Genomic DNA, 22,198 nt, shown 5'->3' on the forward strand with positions numbered 1-22,198 from the left:
AAATAGGCAGTTGGTAAGGAGGTATCATATTGGATGCGTAGATATTACACCGAAGTGAACTAAATACATCTGTCGACTAAAAAAAATAAATATCCTCAAGAGCTGCTATATATAAACAAAGTACTTATACATGCTTCCTGTGACAAACCTTATATCCCCCCACCTGTTAATGACCGTCACACTTCAACATACTTAAGATCTTGTGAAAGGGAACAGGATTTAGTTTTCATAGACAGAAATATCTTATTTAAAAGGAAGTAAAAAGCCAGAAGAAAGAATTTCAAAAGGGAGGTTGTTTGATCATCCGAATAAGAAAAGCTTCTTTGCTGACTAACGCCAGGTATGGAATAGTTTAAAACAAAAGTTGGTGGCCATGCCTAGTGTGTTAGGAGGTATGATCTAATTGCTTAGAAATAACTACAAAAATGCTAAGATGGATTTTATAGAGTCGTATAAGCGTTTTTGTTGAACTGTGATCTGCAAGGCTCTGCCATTTCTACTGTTTCTTCAAGCCCAAGACTAATTTAGTTTCACACAGGATTAATTTATCTAACATACGGATGACCAGGGACCTATAGGCCATTCGTTTGACATTGGAAGCTGAAACTATGAGATTGTGCCTCGGGTAGATAAGGGATGGAATTGGTTCTGTTAAATATACTGATTGTATGAGTATAACACTTTAAGTCCGAGGTGATGGTGGCTACGAGATATCTGGTCGCTGTTGCAGGTTCCATTTCCTGATTATGAAATATATAGGGTTGACAAATGTGATGTCTAATCTAAGTGACACAAAAGACTCGTCATTTCTCAAGGAAGCCATGTTCTATATAGTCGCTCAAATAAATAGCTTATCAAGTCCTTGGTTTATATTGAGAATTATATCTGGGCAGACTTGTCCCCTAGATATTATGTATATGTTACAGAGTTTATGTTACTTTGACCACTGTCCGTTTGTTTGTGTGCTGGTTGTATTGCCACCTTGAACAGACAGGGTCATTCTGAGACTATCCTTGTAGAAGATGGTTTGTGACTACCTCACAGAACATACAGGAGGTCTTTTGCAAGTCAGTCAGGTCAATAAGGGTAAAGTGTTAAGCTCACGGACATAACCGCCTCAGTACAGACCGGTCCGTTTCTCAGTTTTCCGAGAAATGCAAACTGATACGGAAAGGGAGTGTCGAACCACGCACATCAAAAATTCACTTAAAACGACTGAGCTATCGTGAGCCCAGACATTGATCACATTTCCTTCCGTAATTATCAACTTATTTCTTATTTTACAGAGTATGCTACATCGCTTTCTGTCATGTGACAAACAATGCTGTGCCCCTGCACACGCTGCTAGGGTAATGGTCGTTGGCGTACTTTCTGATGGAGAAGTCGCCATTTCAGCTATGAATGATGAATGATATACCGGATCTGATCACCGTCGCCAAAAATGGAAATTTACAGGTATGTATTCCAAATCATTTCTTGTATATGATTAATAAAACCATCTCATTCCGGTATTTTTTCTCCGGTTGTAATTTTACTCGATTTTTGTTTATACAAGCTGACTTGCGGTGGGAAATTCTTTAAGTTTCGACTCTCGACGGAGTCGGGTATTTACCATCAAAGACTTTTATCTCTCGGGTTGATAAGCAAAGAGAAGAAACATTAAACATTCTGTTATCCAAGAGCAGTGTACCAGTATTATGACGACTAATGGAAAACCATCATAGTTTCATAGTCCACTCAACACCGAATTTCAAATGCTGCTACACAGATCTTCATTTTGTTTGCAATAGGAGGTAGAAAGCTTGTTGAGACAAAACTATTCTGTGCATATTCGTGGCAAAGACGACGAGACCGCCCTCTACTGGAGCTCATGTCGCGGTCATGTGCAGATCTGTAAGGCGCTCCTTGACAGCGGAAGTGACGTCAATGCGCGTGTAGCGTGGGGATCCACGGCGTTACACGCAGCAACTGACCGGGGCCACCTTCAATGTGTAGATCTCCTTATCAGACGGTATGTAACTAATGAAATAGAATCCCGTGGCGTTATTTATCCATTTTTTCTTCCCAGCAGAAAATCGAATATTGAAATATAGTAGCACGTGTTATGTCATATAGGGCAGGCAAAATAATTTCAGCATCACTTGTCCTTTGGGCAAGTTTGGGATGAAAAGTACTCGTTCTAAGATGAAACAAGGTGGCCAATTAAACTGAATCGGTAGTATCCTAAATTACTCTTTAAAAAAAGCACTTTTGCACTTGCCAATTGGCGTTTATTTGAGAATCGATTGTCATATTATAGTATGCGATGTGACAATATATTCTGATCATGGCGAATAACCATATTTCCCCCAAGGATTGCATAAAGACACGGAGGATGTTAACACAAACTTTATCCATACCAATTGGTATCTTATAGAAAAATTAAACCAAATCATCAAGCTGTTTTGTCCTTCTCCAACTAGTCAATGTTTATAAAGACCAACAGTATTGTAACTAGGAGGCCACGAGGGAAAATATGTCGAACCAAATGTCAAAATCTGGATAAGGTGGTGTACCGTAATTCAGCATTATCTTAACAACTTATCTTACCTGTAAATTCGGAACCGTCAGGGAGTTTTACAATTTTCACAAAGAAGCGGTATAATATTCCAAGATTGGTGAATATGTGCCGACACTAGTGCCAATGTCAATATTCAGTACAAGCGTATGTACATAGTTTGACAGTGGTACCGATGTCAGCATTCAGTATAACCGTATGTGTCAACATTCAGTACAAGCGTATGCACATTGTTTTACCATGGAGCCAATTTCAACATTCAGTAAATAATGTGTAAAGTATATGTTTTGACAGTGATGCTAATGTCAACATTCAGTAACAAATGTGTTTATGTTTTGACAGTGGTGCCAATGTTAACATTCAGAACAAGCGAGGAGACACGGCACTACATGTGGCAGCCTACCGAGGCCACATCGAGATAGTCCGACTTCTAGTTCGGGCACGACCGGACCTCTTCGTAAAAAACGACAAAGGCCGAACAGCGGCGGACGAAGCAGAAGGCAACAGCCATCAAAAAACGTCAACGTATCTATATCAGCAGATGCTCCGTAAGTCGATAACGTCCAGAATTGAGGATGAGCGTTGCAATCGAATCTAGATAAATGAATGCTACAGTTTCACAGGTAGTTTTATTCTAAAAATCATGTCCGGAAGTGAACTGAAGAAATATTACAGTCATTATTCTATAAGTAGATATGTGAATAAAAGAAAACGCATTGAAGTATTGAATTATACATCCTATCTGAATAATTATATTACTGACAATAAAGGAGAAAACAGATTGAAAAGAAGCACCCTTGCGGTTTTGCTATATATCAATCAAGATATCAATTTCCCTTCGTTGTCTAGACATCAATTTGTCTTTAGTAAGACAGTAAAAATTAACACTCCATGGATCGACCAGTAACGTTGTCATTGTGTGACGTGATTGCAAAGATAGGCTTTTATACAAATATGTCATGGGTGTCTGTGCAATAGTCTAGAATGTTTGATACGAGGTACTGGTAATCGACAGATGTTTGATTGCACGAGGTCGAAAGCTGTGTGCAATAGTACACCTGTCGATTACCAGTACCGAGGGTCAAATATTCTGGACTATTGCACAGAAACCCGTGATATACTTGTCTAAAAACATAATCACTAAAACATACTTAGAATCACTGAAATCTCGACTTCCCTGTATGCCTAGAAGTCGCAATGACTGTCGTCTGGCAGTGTTGACAGCTGAGTGACTTAGACGCTTGAAAGGGTAGGGCTAAATTCCAGTAGTTTGCACGTCACCAAATTCCAAAGCGTCACAGGTGTTCAATAGTTGGCACGTGACCATGCAATAGTCATTTAAGCCGTGCAATAGTTCAAAATATAGCTTATGGGTATAGTAAAGGAAAATCAAACGCATTATGTAATATATCGTGATATGATAATGGTTAGTATGAGAAGATATCATCGTATTATTTTGTGATATCATTGCAGTATATGACGTCACAGGTGAGACCAATTGTGGGATTTAACAATATAAGCACAAACTGTGTTTAGAAAAAAAGAAATGTTATGTCCTTTTTTTCATGTATTTATTTCAAAATATCTAAAAGAAAACAATGTCTGTTTAATTTTTAGCCTTCAACCGGAATCCTTTCTCCGACTACAACCACACGCTACCTTCATCAGATAACGCACAAGCTTTACCACAACGGTCAGTTCGACCAGGCCGCAAAAGCCAAGACGGAAACAATATTCAAGGACACTTTTATGCCAGTCTCGGCAGTATTCCATCTCAGTGCCAACATCAAGGTCAATCGAACGGGTCTATGGCACATTCGACAGCTCACCAGTATACTGATGATGCGTCGTGTGTGTCTTTCCCCGGGGCTTCTTCTGAAAAGGGGAAAGTTTCGGACAGTAACTTCCTCAGATATCGGGATGACCTTACAGGATTCCGAAGGAGAACAGAACCCGAGGAAAGCATGGACGAAGAAGGAGCTGGAAATGTGGGGAACAAAGAAAACAGTCGGACCAAACTCTGCAGACGCGAGTCCATTAACGGTCACCATGACAACAGTCATGTTGAGGTAGCAATGCGACATAAAGGTCCAAAGATAGCACGTGAAGGAAGTGACAGGGGACAAAGCGATGAATGTACAGCAAATGTCTTGTCGGAGTTTCAACCTTGTAATCCTCCAGTTTTCTTTGATGATAATTCAAATGGTGGTCTACCATTACTAGGTTCGTATGAAGATGTGCACATGCCCCGTCAGGGCCTAGTTGCTTCCGTTAGACCTTCGCGAATTTCCGTAGGTTGTGTGAGAGAAGTATCGGGATGCATACATAATGAATCCATTGAGAATTTCTCAGAATCATTACAGATGGAGTTATTCAAAAAACAGGAAATTGTGGAAAATTTGCAAAAAGAAAATGCAAATTTAAAAAATCAACTAACAGCGATGAAAAAACAGTTTCTTCAGTTTTCTAGTGTATTCCAAAAACTAAAACATGAAAATGTTCAACTACGAACATCTCAGGAAGAAAGGACTAGAAATACACAAAAAAGTAATCAATCTACCTCACAACTTACCCTCGACGGATTTAAAGACTTTCTGGATAAAATAAACCGACGAGGAAGCGCATATTCCCAAAGTGACCAAATGTTTTTAATACTGAAGGAAAGTTTGCATTCTCATTGGTTAAAATATGTTCCGCCTAGTCATTTAGATGTGCCAAATAAGGAATGGGTGCTAGGAAAGGACTTCACTCTGGTTAGTGAGAAGCCAATAAATCAGAGGATAGATGGTCATAACGACGGGTCCTGTTCCCTTGTGTTCAAAATAATACACAAAGGTCAGCTCCGGATACTCAAGGTAATATATATATATACACCAGCCCGTGGTAGTAGGTAACCCGTATGGAAGCCGAAGCATCTCCGGCAATTCCGTCAAGGTTCGGAATAAAACGAGTCTTGACGGAACTGGCCGAGACAAATATGGGTGTGCTCGTATGTGGCAGTGATGTTTCAACTGAGATCGTTGTCGCCCATGTTTATAATTGAGTGTATGCTCAATTATGTGTTTTTTCCTGACAAACCGCTGCCGATATAGATAACTTTTTTAGAGAATGGTGCAGTAGTTTTACTAAATAATAAGAAGACGACAAATAGATCAACCGAATTTATTCTTGGTATTATTTTCTCTTTGTCCTTTTAAATTCAATCCCAAAAGATTATTTGTAGATGGAAAAAACTGATATACACATTAAAACCTGAAGCTCTCAACACTGATTTCTAAAATAACGGCTTTGTATCTATTTTGGGGGAAATACCGACATCCGGGTTTAAATTGTTGTGACTGCTGGAGAAGAATTGATTTATTTTCAGCGAAAGCTGATGAATTGTGACATTTTAAAACCTGTTTTCATTTCTATGGCTACAGATGGTGATAAATGTCTCCAGTACGGATACCAGCTGCCGTGGCCATGGTTACAGGACGGGTAATTTCCTGGCCGACAGCCTTGGTATGGAACAAGCGCTGCCGGTGGCATTAAACGAGCACGTGAACATTATCAAGGTCAGACACACTTTTACTGGAACAACTGCTAGTTTCCAAAAATATCTCTGCCAATTCTGTCCGTCAGAGTTTAATATTCCTGTAGAAACGGCAATTCGAACTAGATGTATTGTGTTTGACCACTTCACAGAATCTTTGAAATCCCTCAATGACCATTTCCGGTCAAATTCGTCGGAGCCCCGATTTGGCCTTGACACGACGTTTGTTCTACAGCTGTTGTACCAAGTTCTCTCTGCCGTATACTACATTCAGAAAAACGGCATCATCCATCGTGACATCAAAGCGGAAAATGTGTTCCTTGACAACTGTTTGAGGCCAGTGTTGGCAAACTTTGGAATGGCGCGTAAAATTGAAGGCACAGACTCATCCATGTATTTTACAAATAGTAGAGAAGTATTTGCAGGAAATGCGCATGCATGGGCACCGGAACTTACAAGATGGAATCGGGATGGCCCACCGCGAAATATGAATGAAAGGGTAAGTCATGTAGGTGCCATAATGGTGATCAATTAACATCATATCAAATTGTGTTTAATTTGATCTCGTCTCATTATATAGACGAGCAGGAAATAAACGTAAAATGTAGCAAGGTGTGTGCAGTGGGTTATCGCCTGGTTTACTGTTGTGGTAATACATCAATATCGAGCACTGACGCAGGGACGTTCAATGGTAATTTGATTTGTGGTTGGAATATCAAAATGTACATGCACAAAACACGTGCTACTATGGAGTCAATCATATGATAAGCATGGGATTAGATTAACTTGACAGACGTTTTCAGGTAGGCACAGTACAAGTTTGGCGTGCTACATTGAAAAAATAATACAATTTCTTTAAACTGAAAGCTCATGGACGGCTGATTATGCGAAGAATGAATAGTGTCGTGTGCTCGGTAACAACATAACACATTACTCACGGGTACATTGAATAGCCGCATGTTATGTGCTTTGCATGGACGCCGCCATGTTAAACCTCGTGCTCTCGATCACCTGTATACTGTACCACGTGATCTCCACCGTGATATTTCAAGTCTTCAAAATATATTTTCACGTTGAATTATTTCTTTATTGACGATTGGTCTTTGATTTCTGCTACAGGTGTCGCTGGAGGAAATTTACAGTAAGTGCGACGCTTATGCCGTCAGTAGGATGTTTTATAGTCTTCTGCATCCGTCATCAGAGGACAACACCTTTCCACAATCATCACGTGACCGGCCTCATTACGAGAATTCGGAAATACCCGAGCTGCCATCTTTCTACCCAGCAGGTCTAAGGTTCGTTCTTAGGAACCAAGTCTTAGATGACCCACTGGACAGGATGACTGACCGCAGAGCTATGCTCTAGTGAGTATGGATTTTACTTATTCGCAAAATGTGCTTATTTACAGCAAACAAATAAGCATTATTTGTACGTAGTTCGATCTGTTTTATTGCAAGCTTGAAAGTGCCACGAATGTATTCTTTCATAGTGATAAGTTCATCGGGCGAATAAGCTACAAATGGAAGAAGCTATAAGCTCGGGTCCGACATCTATAACACACGTACACGAATCATGGGGTTTGGAATTTGCTTAATCACATACTTCACATGTGAATCTCTGTTTTTGGAAGGGGAAAGATTACTCTGTCTTTTACCGGGGTAGGGAAGGGGAAAACATCTGACACGCGCTATGGTGCCACTCACAATAGCGTAACGTTTTCATTTTGTGTAGCGTAACCACGCCGGAAGTCGATCACGTCATCAATTTAGACGTACGTTTTCGTAATGACGCAATGAAAAAGATTCACAACCCTTTACGATTTGTTACTTTTTTAAGTACAGTATTTGAAAAAAATAGTCAAACATGGGACTGTACCGTGGTCAACCCTCGTGTAAGAGTTTGGCTGGCTAGCATGAGGTTTCCTTCATTGTCCACGGAACAGGCCCGTGTAAGATTCGGCTTTTACATGCAGTCAATTGAAGTCAAATCATGGTAACATTTGTACAACGATTGGTATTATATTTTACTGAATCAATCATTTTCAAATTTCTTTTGGGAAAGTTGTTTGTCCACATCATCAGTTCACATGATATGTAATGATATGCCCCTTTATCATCACTACATATCATGGTCTTCATTATGAAGATGTGACTTTTCACTTTTTCATGAAACTTCATGCAATCTCTAGGTTTACTCTCCTCGTTTTATAGATTTTGAATTAGAATTAAGATTTCGTTTTCACTTTATGTATTGGGTATAAATACTGTGTAGTGGTCAATTTTCACAGGACAAATTCATATGTTGCAGTTGTCCCAGAGGGGATTAAATTACGCACAACACCGTATTGTTTCCGCTTGATGGTTATGTTTGCACTATACAATGAATGACCGCAAATGTATCGAAATTCAATCCCATGTTAATATCTATCAATAATATAGATGATTTGCTGTTTTACAGCGTTGGGATGTTGATGTTTCCTCCTAGTACCGGAGAGGTCACCATGGAAACGCAAACAGCACGGTACTGCCAAGCTAGGATTTTAAAGCTTCTTTCGATGGATAATAGTGCAAGGTGAGTAGGGTCAAATGCCCTTGTCATAGATTAATGGTCGTCATCAACAAACCCATATTCACTACATCCCACAACAAATGCATGAAGTGACCCACGATACAGAAATATTCATTTCATATGAGATTTCATGAAACGAGTCATGAAAAGTTTTCTTTGTGCGAGCTTTGACCAGAAAAAAAAGTTAAAACTTTGAGTCGAGTTTCATAAACTTTTATATCAAATCAATATAAAAAAACACTTCTATATTACAAAACTCAGAAAATATAGATCTTTAAAACAAATGTGGAAGGCAAGGTCAAACTGACATGTACAATTCATGACGCAACGTCATTCTCCATATTATGACGTCACAATCAATTTTTGACTAGCGCGGCTAGGGTATATTACTAACATACATATACAATTTTCACGGGTCGGTACACTGGGAAACAGGCCGACGAGCATGTAGTCAATATAATCACAAACAAATGAAAAAAATAACAATAACATTCTGATAGTGTAAGCTTATAAAGTTTACAAGATATAGAATATCAAACTTCCGGATGGTGGTATTAGTGAAAGTATGTAACATGTCTATCGTATAGAATTTGAAAGAAAAAAATCTGGAATTGTGTGGTTTTCAAATTGTTTTAAAAGTGTAAATAATTTAATTTCACAAGTATAAATGACGGTTATTTACATAGATTTGAATAAGAATGGCAATAAAACTAGCAATGGTCAATTATAAAAGGTATCTTTTACCACACATTTCGTGTATGTACATATGTATGTGTGCATTAGGTATTTTGTCGTTAAATCTCCTTTCAATCAATTTCCATCAAATGTAAAATAGCTGTGTCAGAACATCTATGTGTAGTTTTGTCAACGAGTGTGACAATCTGTCAACTTCGCCTCCATTTACGTCAATCATTTTCGTGAACCAGGAAGTAACGCAAACATGCCTACACTGCTGGTAACAAGCGAAGCGACAGCACAAACAGGACAGATACGTAACGGGCCAGGAACACGTTATATAGAATACGTAGCGGGCTGGTCCAGTAACACGTTATATACATGTAGAATACGTAGCGGGCTGGTCCAGTAACACGTTATATAGAATACGTAGCGGGCTGGTCCAGTAACACGTTATATAGAATACGTAATGGGCTGGTCCAGTAACACGTTATATAGAATACGTAGTGGGCTGGTCCAGTAATACGTTATATAGAATACGTAGCGGGCTGGTCCAGTAACACGTTATATAGAATACGTAGCGGGCTGGTCCAGTAACACGTTATATAGAATACGTAGCGGGCTGGTCCAGTAACACGTTATATAGAATACGTAATGGGCTGGTCCAGTAACACGTTATATAGAATACGTAGTGGGCTGGTCCAGTAACACGTTATATAGAATACGTAGTGGGCTGGTCCAGTAACACGTTATATAGAATACGTAGTGGGCTGGTCCAGTAACACGTTATATAGAATACGTAGTGGGCTGGTCCAGTAACACGTTATATAGAATACGTAGTGGGCTGGTCCAGTAACACGTTATATAGAATACGTAGTGGGCTGGTCCAGTAACACGTTATATAGAATACGTAGTGGGCTGGTCCAGTAACACGTTATATAGAATACGTAGCGAGCTGGTCCAGTAACACGTTGTATAGAATACGTAGTGGGCTGGTCCAGTAACACGTTATATAGAATACGTAGTGGGCTGGTCCAGTAACACGTTGTATAGAATATGTAGTGGGCTGGTCCAGTAACACGTTGTATAGAATACGTAGTGGGCTGGTCCAGTAACACGTTATATAGAATACGTAGCGGGCTGGTCCGGTAACACGTTATATAGAATACGTAGTGGGCTGGTCCAGTAACACGTTATATAGAATACGTAGTGGGCTGGTCCAGTAACACGTTGTATAGAATACGTAGTGGGCTGGTCCAGTAACACGTTATATAGAATACGTAGTGGGCTGGTCCAGTAACACGTTGTATAGAATATGTAGTGGGCTGGTCCAGTAACACGTTGTATAGAATACGTAGTGGGCTGGTCCAGTAACACGTTATATAGAATACGTAGCGGGCTGGTCCGGTAACACGTTATATAGAATACGTAGTGGGCTGGTCCAGTAACACGTTATATAGAATACGTAGTGGGCTGGTCCAGTAACACGTTATATAGAATACGTAGTGGGCTGGTCCAGTAACACGTTATATACATGTAGAATACGTAGCGGGCTGGTCCAGTAACACGTTATATAGAATACGTAGTGGGCTGGTCCAGTAACACGTTATATAGAATACGTAGTGGGCTGGTCCAGTAACACGTTATATAGAATACGTAGTGGGCTGGTCCAGTTACACGTTATACAGAATACGTAGTGGGCTGGTCCAGTAACACGTTATATAGAATACAATAGCGGGCTGGTCCAGTAACACGTTATATAGAATACGTAGCGGGCTGGTCCAGTAACACGTTATATAGAATACGTAGCGGGCTAGTCCAGGAAAACGTTATATAGAATACGTAGCGGGCTGGTCCAGTAACACGTTATATAGAATACGCAGCGGGCTAGTCCAGTTACACGTTATACAGAATACGTAGTGGGCTGGTCCAGTAACACGTTATATAGAATACAATAGCGGGCTGGTCCAGTAACACGTTATATAGAATACGCAGCGGGCTGGTCCAGTTACACGTTAAACAGAATACGTAGTGGGCTGGTCCAGTAACACGTTATATAGAATACAATAGCGGGCTGGTCCAGTAACACGTTATATAGAATACGTAGTGGGCTGGTCCAGTATTGCGTTATATTGAATACGTAGTGGGCTGGTCCAGTAACACGTTATATAGAATACAATAGCGGGCTGGTCCAGTAACACGTTATATAGAATACGTAGTGGGCTGGTCCAGTATTACGTTATATAGAATACGTAGTGGGCTGGTCCAGTAACACGTTATATTGAATACGTAGCGGGCTGGTCCAGTAACACGTTATATAGAATACGTAGTGGGTTGGTCCAGTAACACGTTATATAGAATACGTAGTGGGCTGGTCCAGTAACACGTTATATAGAATACGTAGTGGGCTGGTCCAGTAACACGTTATATAGAATACGTAGTGGGCTGGTCCAGTAACACGTTATATAGAATACGTAGTGGGCTGGTCCAGTAACACGTTATGTAGAATACGTAGCGGGCTGGTCCAGTAACACGTTATACAGAATACGTTGTGGGCTGGTCCAGTATTACGTTATGTAGAATACGTAGCGGGCTGGTCCAGTAACACGTTATACAGAATATGTAGTGGGCTGGTCCAGTAACACGTTATATAGAATACGTAGTGGGCTGGTCCAGTAACACGTTATACAGAATACGTTGTGGGCTGGTCCAGTATTACGTTATGTAGAATACGTAGCGGGCTGGTTCAGTAACACGTTATATAGAATACGTAGCGGGCTGGTCCAGTAACACGTTATATAGAATACGTAGCGGGCTAGTCCAGGAAAACGTTATATAGAATACGTAGCGGGCTGGTCCAGTAACACGTTATATAGAATACGCAGCGGGCTGGTCCAGTAACACGTTATATAGAATACGTATTGGGTTGGTCCAGTAATACGTTATATAGAATACGTAGTGGGCTGGTCCAGTATTACGTTATATTGAATACGTAGTGGGCTGGTCCAGTAACACGTTATATAGAATACGTAGTGGGCTGGTCCAGTAACACGTTATATAGAATACGTAGCGGGCTGGTCCAGTAACACGTTATATAGAATACGCAGCGGGCTGGTCCAGTAACACGTTATATAGAATACGTAGTGGGCTGGTCCAGTAACACGTTATATAGAATACGTAGTGGGCTGGTCCAGTAACACGTTATATAGAATACGTAGCGGGCTGGTCCAGTAACACGTTATATAGAATACGTAGTGGGCTGGTCCAGTAACACGTTATATAGAATACGTAGTGGGCTGGTCCAGTAACACGTTATATACATGTAGAATACGTAGCGGGCTGGTCCAGTAACACGTTATATAGAATACGTAGTGGGCTGGTCCAGTAACACGTTATATACATGTAGAATACGTAGCGGGCTGGTCCAGTAACACGTTATATAGAATACGTAGTGGGCTGGTCCAGTAACACGTTATATACATGTAGAATACGTAGCGGGCTGGTCCAGTAACACGTTATATAGAATACGTAGTGGGCTGGACCAGTAACACGTTATATAGAATACATAGTGGGCTGGTCCAGTAACACGTTATATAGAATACTTAGTGGGCTGGTCCAGTTACACGTTATACAGAATACGTAGTGGGCTGGTCCAGTAACACGTTATATAGAATACAATAGCGGGCTGGTCCAGTAACACGTTATATAGAATACGTAGTGGGCTGGTCCAGTAACACGTTATATAGAATACGTAGTGGGCTGGTTCAGTAACACGTTATATAGAATACGTAGTGGGCTGGTCCAGTAACACGTTATATAGAATACGTAGTGGGCTGGTCCAGTAACACGTTATATAGAATACGTAGCGGGCTGGTCCAGTAACACGTTATATAGAATACGTAGCGGGCTGGTCCAGTAACACGTTATATAGAATACGTAGTGGGCTGGTCCAGTATTACGTTATATAGAATACGTAGCGGGCTGGTCCAGGAAAACGTTATATAGAATACGTAGCGGGCTGGTCTAGTAACACGTTATATAGAATACGTATTGGGTTGGTCCAGTAATACGTTATATAGAATACGTAGTGGGCTGGTCCAGTAACACGTTATACAGAATACGTAGTGGGCTGGTCCAGTATTACGTTATGTAGAATACGTAGCGGGCTGGTTCAGTAACACGTTATATCGAATGCGTAGCGAGCTGGTCCAGTAACACGTTATATAGAATACGTAGTGGGTTGGTCCAGTAATACGTTATATAGAATACGTAGTGGGCTGGTCCAGAATTACGTTATATTGAATACGTAGTGGGCTGGTCCAGTAACACGTTATATAGAATACGTAGTGGGCTGGTCCAGTAACACGTTATATAGAATACGTAGCGGGCTGGTTATGTGATACATTATACATAATACGTAGTGGGTTGGTACAATAACACATTATATAGAATACGTAGTGGGCTGGTCTAGTAACACGTTATATAGAATACGTAGCGAGCTGGTCCAGTAACACGTTATATAGAATACGTAGCGGGCTGGTCCAGTAACACGTTATATAGAATACAATAGCGGGCTGGTCCAGTAACACGTTATATAGAATACGTAGTGGGCTGGTCCAGTAACACGTTATATAGAATACGTTGTGGGCTGGTCCGGTAACACGTTATATAGAATACGTATTGGGTTGGTCCAGTAACACGTTATATAGAATACGTAGTGGGCTGGTCCAGTAATACGTTATATACAATACGTAGTGGGCTGGTCCAGTAACACGTTATACTGAATACGTTGTGGGCTGGTTCAGTATTACGTTATGTAGAATACGTAGCGGGCTGGTTCAGTAACACGTTATATAGAATACGTAGCGAGCTGGTCCAGTAACACGTTATATAGAATACGTAGTGGGCTGGTCCAGTATTACGTTATATTGAATACGTAGTGGGCTGGTCCAGTAACACGTTATATAGAATACGTAGTGGGCTGGTCCAGTAACACGTTATATAGAATACGTAGCGGGCTGGTTATGTGATACATTATACATAATACGTAGTGGGTTGGTACAATAACACATTGTATAGAATACGTAGTGGGCTGGTCCAGTAACACGTTATATAGAATACGTAGCGAGCTGGTCCAGTAACACGTTATATAGAATACGTAGCGGGCTGGTCCAGTAACACGTTATATAGAATACGTAGCGAGCTGGTCCAGTAACACGTTATATAGAATACGTAGCGAGCTGGTCCAGTAACACGTTATATAGAATACGTAGCGGGCTGGTCCAGTAACACGTTATATAGAATACGTAGTGGGCTGGTCCAGTAACACGTTATATAGAATACGTAGTGGGCTGGTCCAGTAATACGTTATATAGAATACGTAGCGAGCTGGTCCAGTAACACGTTATATAGAATACGTAGCGAGCTGGTCCAGTAACACGTTATATAGAATACGTAGCGAGCTGGTCCAGTAACACGTTATATATAATACGTAGCGGGCTGGTTAAGTGATACATTATACATAATACGTAGTGGGCTGGTACAATAACACATTGTACAGAATACGTAGCGGGTTGGTCCAGTAACACGTTATATAGAATACGTAGTGGGCTGGTCCAGTAAATAGAATACGTAGCGGGCTGGTCCAGTAACACGTTATATAGAATACGTAGTGGGCTGGTCCAGTAACACGTTATATAGAATACGTAGCGGGCTGGTTAAGTGATACATTATACATAATACGTAGTGGGCTGGTACAATAACACATTGTATAGAATACGTAGCGGGTTGGTCCAGTAACACGTTGTATAGAATACGTAGCGGGCTGGTCCAGTAACACGTTATATAGAATACGTAGTGGGCTGGTCCAGTAACACGTTATATAGAATACGTAGCGGGCTGGTTAAGTGATACATTATACATTTATACATAATACGTAGTGGGCTGGTCCAGTAACACGTTATATAGAATACGTAGCGGGCTGGTTAAGTGATACATTATACATTTATACATAATGCGTAGCGGGCTGGTCCAGTAACACGTTATATAGAATACGTAGTGGGCTGGTACAATAACACATTATATAGAATACGTAGCGGGCTAGTCCATTAACACGTTATATAGAATACGTATTGGGTTGGTCCAGTAACACGTTATATAGAATACGTAGTTTTTTTCCCTTTACATTTCCTTCTTAACATGCATCATTCAAATATTGACGAAAAAGAGAAGATAGTTTGAAGCTCCTTCCGCCTTCTGTGTGACGATGTCTGAAATGTTATCACTTTAACTGAGTTGGGTATTAAAATATCCTTTCCTGATTAGACTGTGTCTGTTTAAATCTCGTTCAGTGAACATCATATCTGGACGAGTTCTCTTAACGCGAGAGTCTTGTCTTCCGTTAAAGAAGCAAATATAATGTAGTTTCACACCAGAAGAGGATATGTTCAAGTGCCTGAAAAATTGCTGAGAGTGTGAATCAGAGAAAATGTCACTCATTGCTGACACGTGATTACAACAACACATCGACATTGTTAGCATTGTTTTATATGTGTATAAAGCATGTCGTCCCAGGCCTATACAGTGGTTTTTGTTTGAGAGGACGTATTTATAGCATGAATACATTGACTTGTATGTAATACATGTACCGACATTGATTTATATAACATGTATTTGTTTCCCTAGGATATTGTTTTAATTAATAAGATACCATCTAGATATTGTTTTATTGGGGAAGATGTCATTAAGGCATTGTCTTGATAGGGTAAGATATATTGATGACATTGTTTTATTTCGTCGTAACGTTAACTATTACATAAAATATCTGTCGTAACGTTTACTATTCCGTTAACTGTCTGTCGTAACATTAACATAACGTTAACTGGCTGTCGTAACGTTAACTATAATATAAACTGTCTGTCATAACATTAACTATAACGTTAACTGTCTGTCATAACATTAACTATAACGTTAACTATAACGTTAACTGTCTGTCATAACATGAACTATAACGTTAACTCTCTGTTATAACATTAACTAAACCGTTAACTTTTTGTCTTAACATTAACTATAACGTTAACTGTCTGTCGTAACGTTAACTATAACGTTAACTGTCTGTCGTAACGTTAACTATAACGTTAACTGTCTGCCGTAACATTAACTATAACGTTAACTATAACATAAACTGTCTGTCATAACATTAACTATAACGTTAACTGTCTGTCATAACATTAACTATAACGTTAACTCTCTGTTATAACATTAACTAAACCGTTAACTTTTTGCCTTAACATTAATTATAACGTTAACTGTCTGTCGTAACGTTAACTATAACGTTAACTGTCTTGTATAACATTAACTATAACGTTAACTGTCTGTCGTAACATTAACTATAACGTTAACTATAACATAAACTGTCTGTCTTAATATTAACTATAACGTTAACTGTTTGTCGTAACATTAACTATAACGTTAACTGTCTGTCATAACATTAACTATAACGTTAACTGTCTTAACATTAACTATAACGTTAACTGACTGTCATAACATTAACTATAACGTTAACTCTCTGTTATAACATTAACTAAACCGTTAACTGTTTGTTTTAACAATAACTACAACGTTAAGTGTCTGTTGTAACATTACCTATAACGTTAACTGTCTGTCGTAACATTAACTATAATGTTAACTGTCTGTCGTAACATTAACTATAATGTTAACTGTCTGTTGAAACATTAACTATAACGTTAACTGTCTGTCATAACATTAACTATAACGTTAACTATCTGTTGTAACATTAACTATAACGTTAACTGTCTGTAGTAACATTAAATATAACGTTAACTGTCTTGTATAACATTAACTATAACGTTAACTGTCTGTCGTAACATTAACTATAACGTTAACTATAACATAAACTGTCTGTCTTAATATTAACTATAACGTTAACTGTTTGTCGTAACATTAACTATAACGTTAACTGTCTGTCATAACATTAACTATAACGTTAACTGTCTTAACATTAACTATAACGTTAACTGACTGTCATAACATTAACTATAACGTTAACTCTCTGTTATAACATTAACTAAACCGTTAACTTTTTGTTTTAACATTAACTACAACGTTAAGTGTCTGTTGTAACATTAACTATAACGTTAACTGTCTGTCGTAACATTAACTATAATGTTAACTGTCTGTCGTAACATTAACTATAATGTTAACTGTCTGTTGAAACATTAACTATAACGTTAACTGTCTGTCATAACATTAACTATAACGTTAACTCTCTGTTGTAACATCAACTATAACGTTAACTGTCTGTAGTAACATTAAATATAACGTTAACTGTCTGTCTTAACATTAACTATAACGTTAACTGTCTGTTGTAACATTAACTATAACGTTAACTATAACGTTAACTATCTGTCGTAACATTAACTATAACGTTAACTCTCTGTTGTAACATTAACTATAACGTTAACTGTCTGTAGTAACATTAACTATAACGTTAACTGTCTGTCGTAACATTAACTATAACGTTAACTGTCTGTTGTAACATTAACTATAACGTTAACTATAACGTTAACTATCTGTCGTAACATTAACTATAACGTTAACTGTCTGTCGTAACATTAACTATAACGTTAACTGTCTGTTGTAACATTAACTATAACGTTAACTGTCTGTCGTAACATTAACTATAACGTTTACTGTCTGTTGTAACATTAACTATAACGTAAACTGTTTGTTGTAACATTAAATATAACGTTAACTGTCTGTCGTAACATTAACTATAACATTAACTATAACGTTAAGTGTCTGTCGTAACATTAACATAACGTTAACTGGCTGTTGTAACGTTAACTATAACGTTAACTGTTTGTTGTAACATTAACTATAACGTTAACTGTTTGTTGTAACATTAAATATAACGTTAACCGTCTGTCGTAACATTAACTATAACGTTAAGTGTCTGTTGTAACATTAACTATAACGTTAAGTGTCTGTTGTAACATTAACTATAACGTTAACTGTCTGTCGTAACGTTAACTATAACGTTAACTGTCTGTTGTAACATTAACTATAACGTTAACTGTTTGTTGTAACATTAAATATAACGTTAACTGTCTGTCGTAACATTAACTATAACGTTACCTGTTTGTTGTAACATTAACTATAACGTTAACTGTTTGTTGTAACATTGAATATAACGTTAACTGTCTGTCATAACATTAACTATAATGTTAACTATAACGTTAACTGTCTGTCGTAACATTAACTATAACGTTAACTGTCTGTCGTAACATTAACTATAACGTTAACTGTCTGTCGTAACATTAACTATAACGTTAACTGTCTGTCGTAACATTAACTATAGCATTATTTATCTGCCGTAACATTAACTTTGACATTATTTATCTGCCGTAACATTAACTTTGACATTATTTATCTGCCATAACATTAACTATAATATTGTGTCCGTCGTAACATTAACAATTTTATTATTTTACTGGCGTTACATTAACTATAACATTATTTGTCTGTCGTAGCATTAACTATAACATTAGTTGTCTTTCTTAACATTCACTATAACATTAACTGTCTGTCGTAAAGTTAACTATAACACATACACTGGCTGTCTTAACATCAACTATAACGTTAACTTTCTCTCTCTCTCTCTCGAGACAGAGTCCTTGCCCCCTATTTAGTTATAATGAGAGCTTATATATCAGAATAACACTTTTATCACTGAAACATTGTTTTATCAATACTGATGTTTACCATTGCAGGCGAACTGACGTGTATTCTGGACCACGCCTGACGATGTTGGAAAGCGTTGACAGACTAAGGCCGGAACTAGAAGCTGACTTCCTGCACAAAATCACACCTGAGGAATTCTGGGAAATCTACCAGGACTTGAAACAACGCGATTACTTATCTACATGACTTATCAAACAGATAACCTGGATTTATATTATTGATAGCCCGTCTGTCTGTCCTTGTCATAAGGAGACTGCATTTTCTGCGTTTATAAATCATGTTTAAATAATCGGTTCACGAATGAGCATTTAAGTATCAGTGAAGTATATTTTCTTGATTACCCGAAAGTGACGTTTGACGAGAGATTCACATCAGTATCCAATAACGACGGATTTAACTAGATCACCAAGAACAGGATGTGAGAGATTTATAAATATTGACAACAGACAGCAGTGTGTTATTGATGGATTGTGACCTTCCCTCTACAGACGCACAGACCATCACTTGCTATTTTGCTTTGGCCTATGCTACATGATTATCACAATGATATATGTACGATTAGATAAGTAGTGTTTCCTTAGACTGAGGTGCTTCGCGGACGTCTGCCTCGGATATCACTCATTCATATTATTCCGACACTATCTGTTGCTTTAAAAAATTCTCCTCACTGATACCACAAGCGTCATTTTGGAGATTGGCGTTCTGTGCGTCGTCTTGCACAACAGAAGTCAGGCGTGCCTGAAGCACGATTCCCCAGGAGGTAGATAAAACGACATGGCTATTCTGAAACATCATTTAAATGAACTGTGCTCAAATCAGGATCAATTATACTACCAGCCCAACACATAAAACCAAAGAGAAGCCTTGAAATAGTGTCCTGTATGTATGCTTTCCACATACAAAGCATACCGGTAGCTGTATTTTGGGCTCCTTCAGAAAGTAGAGATATACAAATGTGCGCAAGGTACATGTTTGACAGTAAACGCAGAACACAGACACATGTTGCAAAATGTCTCACTGGCTTGGTACCGAGCCTGTAAGAACGTTGAAGGAAGGAAATGTCAGATATATACCTCTTTTTCCTGGAATATTTCGACAACCATTTACACAAAAAAAAAGAGAAAAAAATACTGTGAAGATCACATTTCCCCGAATATCACTTAACATGTATACCACTGTCGACGGAAACATTAACTTCAGTGCCAATCTGACTGGAGGGGATCAGGATAAGATTATCGTAACAATGCATTGCTTTATACATATACAGAACAAATGGACAGACTTTTAATGAGGCATTCGTGTTTTGTACAGTTGAGGATGTTTTACACTAAGGCCATTACACAATCCCTGTGTGTCGACGCCCATTCATCTTTCTGTGATATAACAGACACTTGTGACAATTCTTATACGTGAACATTTTTACATTATTGTGCTAACACTGCAGAAGACATGTCACTATGTCACTAATTCATAACTGCCCCTGTGAATTATATGATGTCATCCGATATAATGTGTGGATGATTTGCCATTTGGTGACGTCATCATATTAAATGATTTGTATGTGTGCTCGTCATCCGATACAATGTGTGTATGATTTACCTTGCGATGACGTCATCATATTTGATGTTTTGTGTGTGTGCTCGTCATCCGATACAATGTGTGTATGATTTACCTTGCGATGACGTCATCATATTTGATGTTTTGTATGTGTGCTCGTCATCCGATACAATGTGTGTATGATTTACCCTGCGATGACGTCATCATATTTGATGTTTTGTATGTGTGCTAGTCATCCGATACAATGTGTGTATGATTTACCATGCGGTGACGTCATCATATATGTTTTGTATGTGTGCTCGCATAATATATATCATTGTAACGGTTATACCACGTTATTTCAAGTGTTGTGTACCTGAAATACGATGTTATTTTACGTCTTTGCCTGCTTAATCCATGACGTCATCAAATGCTATGTTATTTTATGTGTGTTCAATGATGATATGACGTCATGTTTACTTTGTTTTATGACGTCATGTCACACCATGTTGTATGCCGTCACCATTTGTCTTACGCCTGACCTAGATCTTTGATATCGTGTTATGTAGTTCGTCTGTTTGCTTTGATTATGATTATGTTGACATGAACCAATATAGATAAAAAGTTCCATTTTCTGTCTTATAAATGGTTTTCATTTCATAAAAACATCAAGAATATAAAATTTTTAAAAGTTTTCATCCAATGAACTTTTGGCTAGTGATGCAGATACATTGGTTTTTTCACCTCATGTACTTTATACTCATAGCCAAAATGAATACATATGTTGAAAATATTACATTATCCGCGAAAGTTTATAGGACATATGTATTCCACTTTTATGTTACTTACATGTTTATAATGGTTACTTTGTCAACGCCAAAGGAAATCCAGTCACTATAGAAACAGTTGTCAACGGATTAAAATATATTCTCATTTATGTTTGTTTCCTGTATTTATTTCAAGTATTTGTTTTAGTATAAACAGGGTCATCTGGATGTTTTCAAACGTAATTGATACTTGACATATAACTTAAGCAGACGTAATTTTAGTTTTTTTTTAATCATTGTAGGAAAATAAATATTTTGGATATTAATTCAGTATGGTAAAGTATTATTGAAATACAAATATTCAAAATATCATCGGCGTTAAAGAGGAAATGATAAAGTCAGATGTAATGTTGAAAATGGGTAAAAATGGGTAAAATCGGGTAGAAATTTTCTCAGTAATCAGCTACAGTATTAGATTACCCTGAAATCAGGTAAAAAGTTTCTCAATAATCAGTTACCCTGAAATCGGGTAAAACGTATCACAAAAGTCAGCTACAGTATTAGGGTACCCTGAAATCGGGTAAAACTTTTCTCAATCAGCTAAATTATTAGTAAATAAAATCTTTAGAATTAACAAGCTCACGAGAGCTCTAAAACAGGACAAATATTCATAAAGGCAAACGCGTTTCCATTGTGGAACCCGACCACCTAATTCAGTATTCATTAATTTCGCCGAGTTCTATGTTGCTATGGCGCCAATTTAGGATCGACTATAACGAAAACATTATACATAACGGA

The 22,198-nt window shown here is 38.3% G+C and overlaps 1 protein-coding gene across 2 annotated transcripts in view; it reads left to right on the top strand.

The window, feature by feature from the left end:
* The window catches only part of LOC117343482, a 57,191-nt gene extending 35,621 nt beyond the window's left edge, over positions 1-21,570 (top strand). For both annotated transcript variants that reach the window (XM_033905852.1, XM_033905853.1), the window contains exons 4-11: positions 1,287-1,455; positions 1,791-2,011; positions 2,900-3,105; positions 4,175-5,412; positions 5,980-6,591; positions 7,212-7,456; positions 8,550-8,663; positions 19,127-21,570. In XM_033905852.1, the coding sequence (XP_033761743.1) occupies positions 1,402-1,455; positions 1,791-2,011; positions 2,900-3,105; positions 4,175-5,412; positions 5,980-6,591; positions 7,212-7,456; positions 8,550-8,663; positions 19,127-19,283 (2,847 nt within the window). In that variant the 5' untranslated portion in view covers positions 1,287-1,401 and the 3' untranslated portion in view covers positions 19,284-21,570. The remainder of the gene's footprint in view (positions 1-1,286; positions 1,456-1,790; positions 2,012-2,899; positions 3,106-4,174; positions 5,413-5,979; positions 6,592-7,211; positions 7,457-8,549; positions 8,664-19,126) is intronic.
* Positions 21,571-22,198: the final 628 nt, after the last annotated feature.

Source organism: Pecten maximus, chromosome 15 (assembly GCF_902652985.1).
Source record: "Pecten maximus chromosome 15, xPecMax1.1, whole genome shotgun sequence".
Lineage (NCBI taxonomy): Eukaryota > Metazoa > Mollusca > Bivalvia > Pectinida > Pectinidae > Pecten > Pecten maximus.